Source organism: Globicephala melas, chromosome 1 (genome assembly GCF_963455315.2).
Source record: "Globicephala melas chromosome 1, mGloMel1.2, whole genome shotgun sequence".
In the NCBI taxonomy this organism is placed as follows: domain Eukaryota; kingdom Metazoa; phylum Chordata; class Mammalia; order Artiodactyla; family Delphinidae; genus Globicephala; species Globicephala melas.
This window is the reverse complement of record NC_083314.1, coordinates 93,394,921-93,410,561: the sequence shown is the minus strand read 5'-3', so window position 1 is coordinate 93,410,561 and position 15,641 is coordinate 93,394,921. Positions and strand designations below refer to the sequence as shown.

At 40.5% G+C, this 15,641-nt stretch overlaps 1 protein-coding gene across 3 annotated transcripts in view; it reads right to left on the bottom strand.

The window, feature by feature from the left end:
• VAV3 (vav guanine nucleotide exchange factor 3) overlaps positions 1-15,641 on the bottom strand; it is a 396,567-nt gene that overhangs the window by 302,695 nt on the left and 78,231 nt on the right. For all 3 annotated transcript variants that reach the window (XM_060301805.2, XM_060301801.2, XM_030868866.3), the window contains exon 2: positions 9,432-9,548. In XM_060301805.2, the coding sequence (XP_060157788.1) occupies positions 9,432-9,548 (117 nt within the window). The remainder of the gene's footprint in view (positions 1-9,431; positions 9,549-15,641) is intronic.

The window sequence follows — 15,641 nt, the reverse complement described above, 5'->3', positions numbered from 1 at the left end:
GTATTACAATGAGTGTATAATGAGGCTCCATCCTCCGCCACCTTGGGCTGAGTAGGTTCTAACCAGTTTTTGTTGTGTCCTCAGTGACTGTGGCATTCTTTTAGTGGTTGTGCCCTGCCCCCTTCCCTCCTGTCTTAGGCACATGCCCAGCAGAGGAAGCATGCAACCATTTGCAGAATGAAGGAAACGATGGGTGAATTGCTCAGGAGAAGTTACCACTGACTGAGCCTCTGCCAGACATTGTGGCAACTGATTTACCATAGGATGTGATCCACACTCCTCACTACAATCCTGTGAGGTAGGGATCGTCATTGGGGCCATCATACAGATCAAAACATGGAGGCTCTGAGAAGCTGAGCAGCCTTGCTCCCACATAGGGAGCTATGGGCAGGGAAGGCGAAACCCGGGTGAAGGTGAAACCTGAGATCAAAGTCTCAGGAGCGGAGGAAGAGAGCCTGTTTAATGTGCCAAGGCCACACATCTGTAGGACACGGAAGGAGGACGAAGGTCCAGCTAGAACGAAGGGAATGGGCAGGAACAAGTCAGCAGAGTCAGCCCAGGAGGGTTCAGTACATCCAAGAACCAACTAAAGCCCAAGCTCTGGATAAAGTGGTGTGTGTGTATGTGATCTTTAAGTCACTGGAGATGAGGGGGTGAGGGATAGGGAGAGGAAGGGGCATCCAGGCAAAGAAAACAGTATTAATAAATATTAATCTGGAGAATGACGACAACATAGATAATTTGGTGGGACTGAAACAAGGAGGGTGATGGAGCTAGGAAAGCAAGACAAGGAGCCCGATCATGAATAACCTTGTGTGGCTTGAAAAGGGTTTGGATTTTATTCTGTTATAAGCAACAGAGATCCACTATCAAGTTTTAAACATCTGAGCAACACGATCAGCTTTGCATTTTTGCAATATTACTCCGAAAATGAGTTTGGAGTGATTCAAACCTGAAGTCAGATTTGGGAGACATTTCAATAACCCTTGTGATGGGGGCCTTAACTGTTTACTTTCTGGTAGAGTGAACAAAGGAACAGCTTTACCCAAATAGAAATGGGTTTGAAGAGGAAAAAAAAAAGTAGTCCAGTTTTATACACAGTGAGTTTGATGTGATCATGGGATATCTAAATTGCTACTCACATACACATTTGAGAAATCCTAGATTAATTAAAGGTTTAACTGTTTTCCTCACTTTAGGACTTTTCAGTGCCTTCATCATGCTATATCCCATAGGTAGAGGGAGGATGTAACGTGCAGTGTTTACCAAACTTATCTGAACAAGAATATTTTCCCCAGACTATTAACATTTCTCAGGACAATGGGGTTGCTTAGGAAATGCTGTTCTAGAAGTTTTCAACTGTATTAAAATTAGAGAACAGTGACATTTTTTTTGAACTGTCTCAAAAGCAGTTAGAAAGCAGACCAAAACATGAGCCTGAATAATCACTAAGGTGTAAAGAATGAGCCTTGCATGGCTCAGCTTCTTAACGTGGTAAGAGTGGGGAAATCTGCCTAGTATTAAGGACCCCTGTGAAATATACTATCAAAGAGAGTGAAATCGATGTAGAGATTGCTTAAAAAGTCAGCTCTGTCCAAAAGCAAAGGAGAAGAATACTGCTAATGACACAGAAATTGTCTTAACAGCCAACTAGACATACACATTAGGGAAGGCTAGAAGCTGTTTCCTGGGTCTCAGCTTAAATACACACAAATGAGGCCCTGGCACAAGCTTTCTTTGTTCAGGAAGGAATCCATGGAGAGCTCTCCCTTAGTTATGTAAATATAGGCAAGCCACCTACTGCTCAGGGGGGGAAAGTAAAGGAGGCCTTTGTGGGTGGACAGAGGTTGACTCTTCACAGTATCCCTGCTAGGCTGTCTGCTGGAGGCTGAAAGTTGGCTGATTTGCAGGGCAAGTCCAGGGCCGCCTTGGACGAAAGACCAGAGATCCCGAATGCTGCTCTGAGAATGAAAGTTGGTACCCCTGTGGGGGCTGCCTAAGGAGGCCCTGACCCTAGATCACTGGCAGGAAAGGATATCAGGAGCTCCTAGACAGAATTCGCTACACAGCTAGAGAAATTTGGCCTGGCCAGGCTCAATGCTGAGGCTAAAATGCTGTGGGGAAGGCGGGAAGCAGGCTTGGGTAGTGTGGGGCTAAACGGGGCACGCCAGTATCAGAGCTGTCAAAGGCACCACCAAGCAGGGCCCGTCTTCACTAGCACCAGGCTAGTGGGCCATCGACTGGAGGTCGAGCTTCTCATGGTGCTTCGAAGCAAGACTGATTAGGGCCCAAATGACCGCAAAAGCCCCAGAGACTCCTGAATAATTTAGGATGGGAAATATTTTCAGAGAGAAATGTCAAACTTCTAAAAAGAGTAGGAGATCAAACAAATAATTATAAAAAAAATACCAAATGATTCATGCTGGGTACATAGGGATATGAGAAAAAATGTTTCTAATTGTTGATCAACGTTCATGCAGTAGCCAATAAGGATCTTTCAAACCATGCCACGGTGAGGTCCCTGAGGCCACCCATGCCCAAGAAAAGCTCAGGAGCCTTTGGTTGGGAGGGTTTTCTTATAACCAGGAAAGCCCAGGTAGATTGTCAAGAGATATACAGGTAGTAGGAAATCATTACAGATGTTCAAGTATCTAGTTTCACTGTGTTGGGATGCAACGAAATGCACTTTGGAGGGTGCACTTCCCAATATACACATAGGACTGGAAGCGGGGAATGAGGATATGGAGATTACCCAGTCATCCAGGTATAAGTGCTGAGGAGCTGGCCTGGGGTATTAGTACACACTGAGCAGGAAGAGGTCCTTGTACCCTTCTTTCTACATGTACCCTGAGGTGTACAATTCAGGCTGGGAAGGGTGAAAAAGTGGAAACACATAAAGGACACATCCCGAGCAAATACTCTCATAAGACATGATAAGGCATTACAGATGAGACAGAAATTGAAGAAGAAAGGAAGCCCTATTCATTTCCAGGTGAAGGATTTAGCAGCCTCTTTAAGTCTTTTTACCCTGAAGTTTTAAGGCAATCTTCAAATCATTCCATAGGGTCCAAATATATATACTCAGCTGGGGGCCTCAGGAAGAAGTGAGTTCTCATCTGCAGAGGCATGCATGCCCATTTTCTTGACCCTGTAGAGCACAGACAAACATGGGAAGGATGCCTGATGACTCAGAGCCTCTTCCAAATCTGAAGAGTATCTATGATACTCCTTGGGTCAAAGGTAAGGAAGAGAAAGCATTTACCACAAAGCTCGATGGCCCTTCTATGTAATTATTTACATGCTGCAAAACAGAGATGTTCTATGACTCTGCGTATCTCCTCTTCTGTATATGACAGAAGATGGAGACACTACAGAATGGTTTCCAAGTTGTGTGGAACGTTGGTAACAGAAGAAAGGTTAACCTATCTACACAACTGAAATCATGTGATGGACAAAACCAGGTGACTCACTTAGATTTCTCTCACTACTGGTTGGAAAAAGTAAGGTAAACTGGCCTGAGGAAGAAGAAAAGGAAGACTGTCTTGGTTCATGTCACAGAAAAATCCACAGATACATGTATTTGGCTTTGGGCAGAGCATGAGTCCAGCCTCACATGATACCACTAGGATCCTTCTCAGCTCTGCTCTCACTGAACTGGGTCTGTTTTGAAACTACATGTGGTTCCCAGATGGCCCTAGCCCCTCCAAGGCTCGTATCCACACAGTTCCATGGCAGGTGGAGAGCAAAAACAAAACTGGCCCTGCCAATGTCTTAAACCATCATACAGGTCCTGAGTGACCTGCCCCATCCCCGAACTCATCACTATGTCCAAGGGGATGGGATATTATAATTGATTAAACCACCCAAACTGGGCTTCCCTGGTGGCACAGTCGTTGAGAGTCCGCCTGCCGATGCAGGGAACGTGGGTTCGTGCCCCGGTCCGGGAGGATCCCACATGCCGCAGAGCAGCTGGGCCCGTGGGCCATGGCCGCTGGGCCTGCGCGTCCGGAGCCTGTGCTCCGCGACGGGACAGGCCACAACAGTGAGAGGCCCGTGTACTGCAAAAAAAAAAAAAAAAAGAAAAAAGAACCACCCAAATTACATGATTGGCAAAGGGAAAAGGGAAAAGGGTGCTTTCTCAAAGGAGATCCAATGTCACAGAAGGAGGGAGAAAGACAGCTATGCAGGATAAAATAGATTAACGCTGTAGCACAGTAGAAAGAACAAAGTTTATTTCCCAAGCTTGCTCCTCCAATATCATTAGTTCTTGCATTCAATTCAAAATTCAACTCCTATGTTTACCACTGAACCGGAAGCCCATTAACACCAGTAATTATAGTTGTAATAATAGTAACAATAAGAGTGAGAACAGCTAATATTTACCAAGTACTACACACTTTGGACCTGGATACTCTTTTTAAGCACTTTACATACATCATTTCATTTCTCACCTAACCTCAATTTATAGATGAGGAAACTGAAGCTCAAAGAGATTAAGTAGCTTGCGCAAGATCACATGCCATAAGGAGTGCAAACTGCAATCCAACTCAGAAACCATGTTCTTATTCTTAGCCAAAACACGACACCACCTTCTCAATTAATGTTCTTACCTGAATCCTTGAGCCACACCTTAGCCAATGCTCTGAATTCCTTTAGACAGTGCTTGTCCTGAACCTGAACACATAGAAACTACCCTACCGCTACTAATACCAGCTGGAACTACCTTCAGCCAGTTGTGATTCTCTTTGATTCAAGAAAACATATCACCTTACACTTGTCAGGTGCTTTACAACACTTGAAACAACAGACGTGACATCTGTGGGTAGCGGGAAGTAGGCCCTTATATCCACCTAGAGCTGCCAGGGGAAGGAACTGACTTCATCACTCATCTGCACAGCAGCAGCAGCCTGATTTCTGTTACTCACTAGAAATGTTCTCATTAAAGAAAAATCCCATGTGTTTCTGCACTGTAAGTGTGCCAACAGACAGCTCAGCAGGAAATGTTTCCAAACAACAAAAGTGTTAATCAGAAAATGACAATCTGAACAGAGGAACGGAAAATCCTTTATATGCAGCATGAAAGTGCGCAAATTTACAGATCTTGTTGCAACGTAAAAAGTAATTAATAATTTCTAACATTCCTGGGGGGAAAGGATTTTTTTTTAATTACATTTCTCAAGCAGAGAGGTCAACTAATAAGATTTTACTTTTTGTTCTTGTTGTTACTAGAAAGCCAGAAAAGGATCCATCTTTTTGAAAAGTAAGAAAGTAATGATTTTTCAGCATCACACAAAAACATAAACCCAAAGGCAGAGAGAGGCGGTAAAGGCTCTTAAAAGGGCACCTAAGCTCCTCCCACCTCAGAGCAGGGAGAAGACTCAGCAGGCTGAGGCCAGGACTCCACCTCTGGCGGGAACCTTATTCAGCATAGTTGACCCTTCAACAACAGAGGGCGGGAAGGTGTTGGGGGCACAGATCCTCCCCACAGTCAAAAATCCGTGTATAATTTAGTCGGCCCTCCATATATAAGGTTCCTCAGTATTCACAGTTCTGCATCTGCAGAGTCAACCAACCACGGATCGTGTAGTATTTATTGAAAAAATATCTGCTGTAAGTGGACCCACACAGCTCAAACCCCCATTGTTCAAGGGGGCCAACTGTATTTAACAATCCTGAGAGTCAGACTTAACCTCAAGGCCTCTCTCTGCTGACTCCTGAATGAGTTCAAGTTACTAAACTCATTCTCCATCCTTGCGTGATTTTTAACCAAAGTACAGAAAGTGTTCAGAACTATTCTAATTTTTGTTGCCATATGAGTTTGAATTAAAATCAATACCCTATTTTCAGTGGGTAAAGAGCTCAATACTAGAAATTAAAGTTAACACTGAAAGGCAAAATTATCATAAGCCCTTTTAGAGCACCCAAGATGTGTGCTCTTCATTATCTCATTAGTGAAAAGGAAAATTATCATTCATTCGTGTTAACACACGCAGTATCCTAAATATAACTCATGCAGTATCCTAAATCTTTCCTCTCTTTCTAAAGATAAAGTATAATTAGATTCCAACTGACAGATCACTTGTGCTTTTTAATTTCATATGTTCCTTTGGTGTTTCTCCTGTGAGTTCATCCTTTTCCCTGAGCAAGCATCCACACAGGAGTGAGGTCCAAAACATAGGCAGCGGACAAGAAAAGCAGAGGGCTGGGAAGTCAGAAGCCCTGAGCGCCAGATTCTGCTCCGTCCCCAATCAAGGAGAACTTGAAGTCACCATTTAACCTCCCCACCTCCCAGTTTCCTCATCTGAAAACTGGGAACACTTGCTTCCTTCCTTCACAAGACTATTATGAGAATCAAATGAGGTCAGTGATCTGAAACACTCTCCAAGCTTCAAAATGCTAAAAAAAAATTAGATACTGTTATTGCAATTAATATATTCCTAGGTGAAACGGTACCAAGTATACATGGATCCTAGATTTACTATTTGTATGAATTAAGGCAGACAGGGAGCAGACAGAGATATTTTTCATTTTAAATTAATTGAAAAAATTTAATTACGGCTCAAGGAACAGAGAGAAACAAACTAACCTGTCTACATCCTGCTAAAATTGATATTCACAATCCCAGAAATTACTTAGTCTCTAAATTAGCAACCTACTCATTTTTTTTAACTTAAAAATGTTAAACTGGGGCTTCCCTGGTGGCGCAGTGGTTGAGAGTCCGCCTGCCGATGCAGGGGACACGGGTTCGTGCCCCGGTCCAGGAAGATCCCACATGCCGCGGAGCGGCTGGGCCCATGAGCCATGGCCGCTGAGCTCACGGGTCCAGAGCCTGTGCTCCGCAACGGGAGAGGCCACAACAGTGAGAGGCCCGCGTACCGCAAAAAAAAAAAAAAAAAAAAAAAGTTAAACTGCATGAATTGTCCAAGATCCATCACTTACAATCTAGAATTTGTAAATGGGGACAATACTAGAACCTACATGGTAGGACTGATAAAAGAATTGAGTCAATACTTGCAAAGCACTTAGGCCCATGCTGGTCCAGGGTACTGGCTGTGGGAATGTTTGCTCTGTTGTGCAGCAGTGGAGAACCAGTCAAATCTGGGGTCAAACCACTGTTCCAATCTCTACTAGATATGTGGATTTCAGACACAGGTTTGCTTATCTGTACAAGGAGGAAAATAATACTGGTACGTACACCTTGTAGGGTTGTTATAAGGATTAAAAAATATATTTGAAGATTGAAAAGATATCTGCTACATCAAAAGGGTTCAATAAGTGGTGGCATTGGTGGTTTGGCTTAGAGATTATGTTTAGTAGCAATAATACTGGTAAATTATGGAACAGCCCCTTAAATTCTTTAATTTTCAGTTGTTCATTTAGGTCAAATACAGTTCAGAAGAGATAGCTGCACCAATCTTGGCAGTAGCAAAAATGTATGTAATTTTAAAGTGATAAATATAGGATCAAGTTCTATCCGCAATCCCAGGTTTAATTCTGTTTCAGACCTACCACTGCCAAAATATTTTAAGAAGCCAGAACTATGATTACCCATGAGAAGCATACGGTTAATTCCTTTATATTCAACTTTCTATAACCTCAACTCTCCTACAAAGCTTCCACTGCAGGAAGCTAGCATGCAATGTTATTCCACTAAAACAAAGCCATGCATTTCTAAACAATTTTTATGACTTCACAGTCTTAACACCATTTTGTGCGAATTCGAACAAAAAAAAAATGAAGAACTTTTTGAAAAGCTTTAAAAAGTCAAGACTTTTCATTTTTTCATTTCCCCAAAAGAGACGGAGGAAATAAAGGAAAATCAAAGAAGATTTTTTTTGAAAACTAGGAGGAAAGGTCAAAGAACAGCAAAAGATATCTTTATAAGCTATTAAGGCATTTTTCTGGGCCAACAGCTTAGAGGACTGTCCACTTCACCTGGGATTCTCTCTGATTGCTCTTTGTCTTCATGGCTTCACTTCATGGCCATAGACAAATGTGCCACCACTTCTTTACAAGGAGGCTTGGTTTTCAGTTCCTTGTAACTATCACCATATGTTATCCTCCATCACTTTTTTGGACCTCAAGACAACTAAATCACAGCTGGCCAGAGAAAGAGGAATCCTAAAAACCATATCTTTATACCCATTTCCTTTTGTACAGACTTCTAAGCAGGAAGGCGGTCTGATGATGGAGAAGACTGCTGAAGTCCAGATCACGAAGTGACCAAGAGCGAACCCACGCCTTCTTTCTCCCTGGGTAGGTTGGCTTCCCCATACTTGCTGCATGTCAGCATCAAATTTTTTACATTTCTGTTTCAAGTTTGTGCTATTTATTCCCATTGCCAAGCAAACTAATCCATTGCTTGCTTTTTATTTTATAATAAAAATATTACACTTAGAGGGGTGGGATAGGGTGGGTGGGAGGGAGGCTCAAGAGGGAGGGGATATGGGGATATACGTATGCATATGGCTGATTTACTTTGTTATATAACAGAAACTAACACAGCATTGTGAAGCAATTATACTCCAATAAAGATGTATAATAAAAAATATTACATCTTAAAAATCAAATGAAGTGTCACTCTCAAACAGCCTTTTGATGAGATACTAGCACCTGAATTATCAGAGTAAGAGCAAACTTCTCAAGATCTTTTAGGTTTTTCCCTGCTTATTTTCATAATGCAATTATGACATCAGGGGTTACCTAACTGCCTGACTCTTTTATGGCTTCTCAGACACAAGAAGTTTAACTTTATGCCCAATCACTTCAAAATAAATGAATGTAACTTTTAAAAGCTTGATTTCTATCCTTTTACTTTTGATTCTTTTGAAAGGAAGTCACCTATTATACACCAGTGCTTGGTGTACATATAAGTAATAAGAGCAAACATTAAAACCAATTTACATGTGACAAATATCATTGAAATCTAACAATCTAACATATAGCTGCTGAAATCCAAGCAATAGGAGTTACTCAACAATCTCAAACATTTCAGCGATTTCATGTGTTCTGCAAGTCACCTACCCAAATGCCAAAACAGGCAACAGAACATTCTCAACTTCCAAAAATTAGAGGCCTTTCAGGTTTGGAGAAGACTGGAGGGAAAGAATACTGGTCCTCAGTCATGACAGCCCAACGAACTATCTAAAAGATGGGAAATAGTAGTCCTGTCCTCCGAGACAACCAACAGGAAAAGTTACCTCTGGATAAAAAAATTCCCCTTATACTGCTTTAATTAAAAAAATAATAATTCTAATCTCATTTGGACAGTTGTTGGTATTATTTTTTTGGCTAAGCCACCTACATGTAAAATTTAACTACATAATGCAGATACCACTTCAGTCACATGTCCTACTTCAAGATAAGAAATAACAGTTATTTGATAAAATGTTCTTGAGTTTAAAAATACATGAAAAATAAAATGTAATTACCTTTCCAAAGTCACGGACATCAAACAAGTCAAACGCCTCAAAGAGTTCACTCTTTCTCATTCCAAATGTCTCGCAACAGGCCGTGAGGAATGTCCTTATGTTCTTCAAACAGAGAAACTGAGGAATGGGAAACAGCTATTAGTATATAGTGAATCATTCTGAATGCTACCTATCCTCTGTCATGCTCAGAATGCTGGGGAAATGCCAACGAAGAATCCATCCACTTTTCAGGTTGTTTTCAATTACTCCTTCATCAGTACTTAAATAATTACCCACTCTCTCCCAGGCACCAGTGACACAGCTGTGAACAAGGCAGACGGAAGTCTGCCCTCAGGATACTTACATCCTAATAAAAGGAGACAGACAAGAACAAACTCAGCAACAAAAACAAAAAAGTAAATATTTTTATTTTCATATGGTGATAAGTGCAATAGAGAAGAATAAAACCAGGAGGAGGGATCAGGAGTGCTGGGTGAGGTGTGGGGAGCTTCAGCGAGATGGTTAGAGAAGGTGTCAGTGAGAAGGGGACAGATAAGCAGAAGAGATTTGAAGGTGGTAAAGAACCAACCATGCAGAATTACAGGACAGAGTATTCAGACTAAAGTAGCAACCCATGCCAAGGACCTGAGGCAGAAGTTTCTGAGGTTACGTCTGAGGAAGGGGCCAATGTGGGTAGAGCAGAGTGGATGACAAGGAGCAAGGCAGGAAGTGAGCTGGAAAGGCAATGAGGTCAGATGATGAAGGACCCTGTTGGACAGGCTTTTACTCTAAATGAGATGGGAAGTCATTGGAGGCCTTGGGACAGAGTCTGATATTTTAAAAGTTTTGTTTTTCTTTCTTTAAAAAAAATTTTATTGAGGTATAGTTGATTTAAAACTATATGTCAATAAAGTTTCAGGTGTACAACATAGTGATTCAAAATTTTTATAGATTATACTCCATTTAAAAAATACTGGCTGTATTCTGTGTGCTATACAAGATATCCTTGCAGCTTATTTTTTTTCTAATAATACTTAACTCTGTATTAAAAATACTACTATTTCAACAAATGATCAACATAAAACATTTAAATGAAATTAGTCTTAGTACTAAATCTTTGAAATCTAGTATACATTTTACACTTAACAGCATATCTCAATTCAGACTAGCCCCATTTCAAGTGTTCCATAGCCATACGTGGCTAGTTGCTGTCATACTGGACAGCACAGTCCTAGAGTTTCAAGTGCAGGTTTGTAAACAGGTCCCTCTCACATATACAAAATATGCACAGACATAGCAAGTACAAACTTTTAGCTGAGCTTTTAAGGCCCTCTATAATGTGCCCCACCATTGCAGTCAGGCTGTTCTCCTTGTTGGTGCTCGTTAGTCCGTGTTCATTCCTGCCTCTATGCTTGAACTTTGTCGTTCCTCTAGGAACTTTGTCGTTCCTAAGCCTCTCTCTTTTCCCTTTTCTATTCTAACTCCCAGCCCAGCTACAGTTCCATCTCCTTCTGGACTGCAACAGTTCCTACTGCTCTTTCTTCAGAGCTTCCTTTTTGTTGTTGTTGTTGTTGTTTTGTTTTATTTTTTGAATATAGATCAAAAGGGGCTGGAGCAAGACTAGAGACAGTAATACCAGACAGGAAGCTATTACAATAATCTGGGTGAGAGACAGCCATGGGAAGTCCAGGTGTTCAATTTTGACTCTTAAATTTGAGATGCCTATTAGTCATCCAATGGGACACAGGGCAGCAGACAGCTGGATATACAAGTCTGGAGTTCAGGACACAGGTGTGTACTCCAGACTTAAATCTGAGAGTCTTTAGAGTATACAAAACATTTTTAACGATGATGTTATCTGAGATGACTTTGGGAGAAAGAAGAGAGGAGGAGGGGACCTGGGGCCAGGTCATCTTAGATCAGGAAAAAAGGAGGAGCCCACAAAGGGGCAGAGAAAGAGGAACCAGTAAGGAAGGAGAACAACCAGGTGAACATGTTTTTCCTGAAGCCAAGTAAAGAAGGTGTTTCTAGGAAGAAGGGGTGATAAGCTGTGTCAGCTGCTGCTGCTACTCAAATAAGATTTTGACCAGGTGCTGTCCTGGGAATCTGGCTGTGTGAAGGTTATGGGTGCACCTTGACAAAAGCAGGTTCCATGTGGAGGGTGGGGGTGGGGAAAGGCTGAGCAGAGCAGCTTCAAGAGACAATGGGAAGAGAGAAAGTAAAGATAGAATATAGATTCTTAGGAGTTTTGCTGCAAAGGGGAACAGAGGATTGAGGAGGTAGTCAGAGAGAAAGAGGTCAAGGAAGGGCTTTTTAACAATGGAAGCTGTTACAACATGTTTCTATTGTGACAGGAATAACTTGATAGAGGGGAAAGATGGTCACGCAAGGGAGAGGGACAGTCGCCCAAAGGAAGTCCTTGAGTGGCAAAGGAGAAGAGTCTGATGCTCAAGCAGAGAAACTGACCTTGAAGAACATGCTCAGCTCATCGATACTAACAGGGACAAGGGGGAAGGCAGACGCTATCACAACTTAGACAACCAACAGAATTTACTTTCAGTATCTAAAATGCAGATCCACCTACGCATAGTACACACATATCCTGAAAGTGAATTTTGGAAATAGTAGTTGCAATGGCACACGTAAAAATAAAATTATTAACCTCCAATAAGTGAGAGATCTATTAGCTAATTATTGCATCTTTGCCTTTTTTTTTTTTTTAAAGCACTGTCAATATTTTATTTTGTTGTTCTGTTTTCCATCTTGGTTTGTTTTTTAATTTGCAGAAAGCACATTTTACTTCTTCCACTTTGGAAAAATTCAGATTTTTCATGGCCTTAACGCAGACATAGTTTTACCCTTTACAGGAATCCTTCTTGAGGCTTAAGTATTTCAGGAGGGGTTAAAACCACAGGGGAAGCATCATAAACCCTTTGAAGTACAAAGGCAGCAGCCAAACTGCACATACAGTTACTGCTTTCATTTTAAAAAATTCATAAGAGACCTTTACAACACGGAACCACTCTACATGTAGCTCTTTCACATAGAATTGCTTATTTACAGATTAAAAGCCTTGCATTCTGCCAAGATAGACAATAATTACTCTCTTGGGGATTATGCAACATCTCTCTTGCAATATTTTTTACATAATTAAGTGCCCAACTCATAGCTCACCAAGGAACAAAGCATAATTGCACATGCTACCCTCTGAAGATTTCACACCAAACTCAAATTTTTCCCTGTATAGGAAAAACTACAGTAGACCTCCATTCAAGTGCTTTGATCATTAATTCAAAAAAGTATCATTACTGAAAGTAAAAAAAAAGAAGGAAATGTTGTCATTACTGTATGCATACAAGAGATGATTTAAAAACAGAACTTTCCTTCACTTCTGGAACCAATCTTAACCTTATTCGCCCCTTAACTAATTCAATTCTATTTAATTCCACAAATATTTACTGGATTTGAAGAACATCACTGGTATGCTCTCGCATTTCCAGGCAATCATCAAGTTTGGTCACCCCTTTATTTATGTATTTTTTCAGTCAACAGGTTTTGAATGCCTACAATGTTCCAGACACTGGAAATGCTAAAAATGAGTAAGACAAGCTTCTCTATTAATCTCAGTTGAAAATTTTCATAGCTTTCCCAAAATTGGCTAATAACACTAGGATCACACTTCCCTTAATGGCTCTGTGCTAGTACAGGAACAGAGTTGAGGGATGGAGGGAGTGGGCCCTAATGCCATCACAGAAGCCCTGGACAGAGCTGGACCTGTCAACCTGTCTGCCCACCTACCATCAGACTTTTGCTTTGTTTTCCTTACGTTGAACTTTCTCTTTTTCCAGTTTATTTTCTAAAATTTCAAACCAAAAGAAAAGTAGAAAGAATAGTACAATGAACACTCCATTTACACAACAACTGTAACATACTGCCATATGGGTTTCTGTGTGCCAACCATATCTCTATATATTTATAAAACTTCATATATGAAAGTAAGTTCAGACACCATAGCACTTCACTCCTAAATAACTCAACATGCATCTCCTAGGAATGAGGATATTTTCCTAAATACCTACAACACCATTACCACCCCGAGAAGATAAACAACAATTCCATATTATTTCATATCCATTCCATGTCCAAATTTCATCAGTTGCCTACCCCATGTCTTTTTTACACTATCCCACCCATCCACACCCAATCTAGGGATCAATTCCATTTTACCCATTATATTTGGTTGCTTAATTTTGCAGTATCTTTTAATCTAAAAACCCTGCTGCCTGTTTTTTTTTTTTTTTTTTAATGACACTGTCTTTTGGAAGAGTCCAGACCTAGGTATCTTATAGAATGTCCCGCATTTGGCATTTGTCAGATTATTTCCTCATGGTGTCATTAAACTTATTTCCCCATCACTTATATTTCCTATGAACCAAAGCTAGGTCAAGATACAAGTTAAACAATTTTGGAAAAAATATTTTATACTGTGAACTTCATAGTCCATCATATCAGAAGATACAAAATTTAGGGTAACCCATTATTATTGATGCTAGGCTTGATTACTTGGTTAAGATGGTTATTGTCACATCTCTTTATTGTAAAGGTACATGTTCCCCCTTTACATTAATAAAGTCTGGGGGTGATAATTTGTTACCATGTGGCTGTCCTATTTCCCAATAATTTTTCACCATAGACTTAGCATCCACTGATAACCCTTGCTTTGATTATTCCATTTGGGACTGCAAAATTCTATCATTCCTTCCACATTTATTAGCTGGTATTCTCACCTAAAGACAAGCTTCCCCTGCCCTCCACCCTCCTTTTTTAATCTTTGTTTGTGTAATAATTAATTGCCATCATTATTCTTTTTGATGTTCATATTGTCCCAAATTTGGCCACTGGGGGTCTCTTCTGTGACCTTTTGATGACTCCATTAGTCTTTGTTTTCTTACATCAAGCTGTCCCAGGCCAAGTCATATTTTCTCTGCCCAAGTTCTGTAATCAGCCATTTCTCCAAACAGTTCCATTTCAATTTATATGGTAAATGGTAGTATTTAGAAAACAAAGGCTGAGTATCAGACTACTCGCAAATGACATGAGCCAATTATATTAAATGAACCAGTAACTCCACCCTTTGCTTAAGCAATCTATCACTTGCAACAGAAAGAGTTAATGTAAACAAGAATGGCCTAATTGATCTTCAAAATACCTCTCCAAATCCTATCATTTTCTTTATGGAATACCTAATAAGCAAACTCTTATCTCACTTTGTTAAGAAAGAGAAAACTTGAATTCACTGAAGAATGGTGAACAGAGAGTTTCTTTCCGCCTAGGGATGTTGTTGGTGTTTTGACAAGCTGATAGTCCTTTGTAGCATCCACAGTAGCTTAAAACCTTCGGTATTCAGACCCGATGCACAAAGACAGATATACCTCATTATTTCAGTTCATAACCATACCTTACATTTGACCAAAAATTATATAACTTTGCTAAATCACCTAGTTGATTTATAAGAGAGAACTTTAGGATTTTTTAGAATTTAGGATTAGTATTTTAAAAACCAGAATTAAATAACTCTAGGATTTTTTAACTATTAAATATATCCACACATGATAGTTACCAAAATCAAGGACACACAAAAGGTCGAAATAGCATTTTCTCTCTTAACAAATATTAATGAGTTGTCTTTTGTGTATCCAGGATACACAAAAGGTCTAAATAGCATTTTCTCTCTTAACATATTAATGAGTTGCCTTTTATGAAGTTTCATAAAACGTCATAAAACATCGCCCCCCTCAATTGGGTACTTATTTATTTATTTATTTATTTAATGCTGTCAACCAGTGCTTGGCAGTAAGTTGTTTTTCCTTTTTTAAATTTTTATTTATTTATTTATTTATTTATTATTTTTATTTATTTTTTTTTGGCTGCATTAGGTCTTCATTACTGCACGCAGGCTTTCTTTAGCTGCGTTAAGCGGGGGCTACTCTTCATTGTGGTGCGCGAGCTTCCCATTGTGGTAGCTTCTCTTGTTATGAAGCACAAGCTCTAGGCACGCGGGCTTCAGTAGTTGCGGCATGTGGGCTCAGTAATTGTGGCTCGTGGGCTCTAGAGCACAAGCTCAGCAGTTGTGGCGCACGGGCTTAGTTGCTCCAAGGCATGTGGGATCTTCCTGGACCAGGGATAGAACCTGTGTCCCCTGCATTGGCGGGCAGATTCTTAACCACTGCG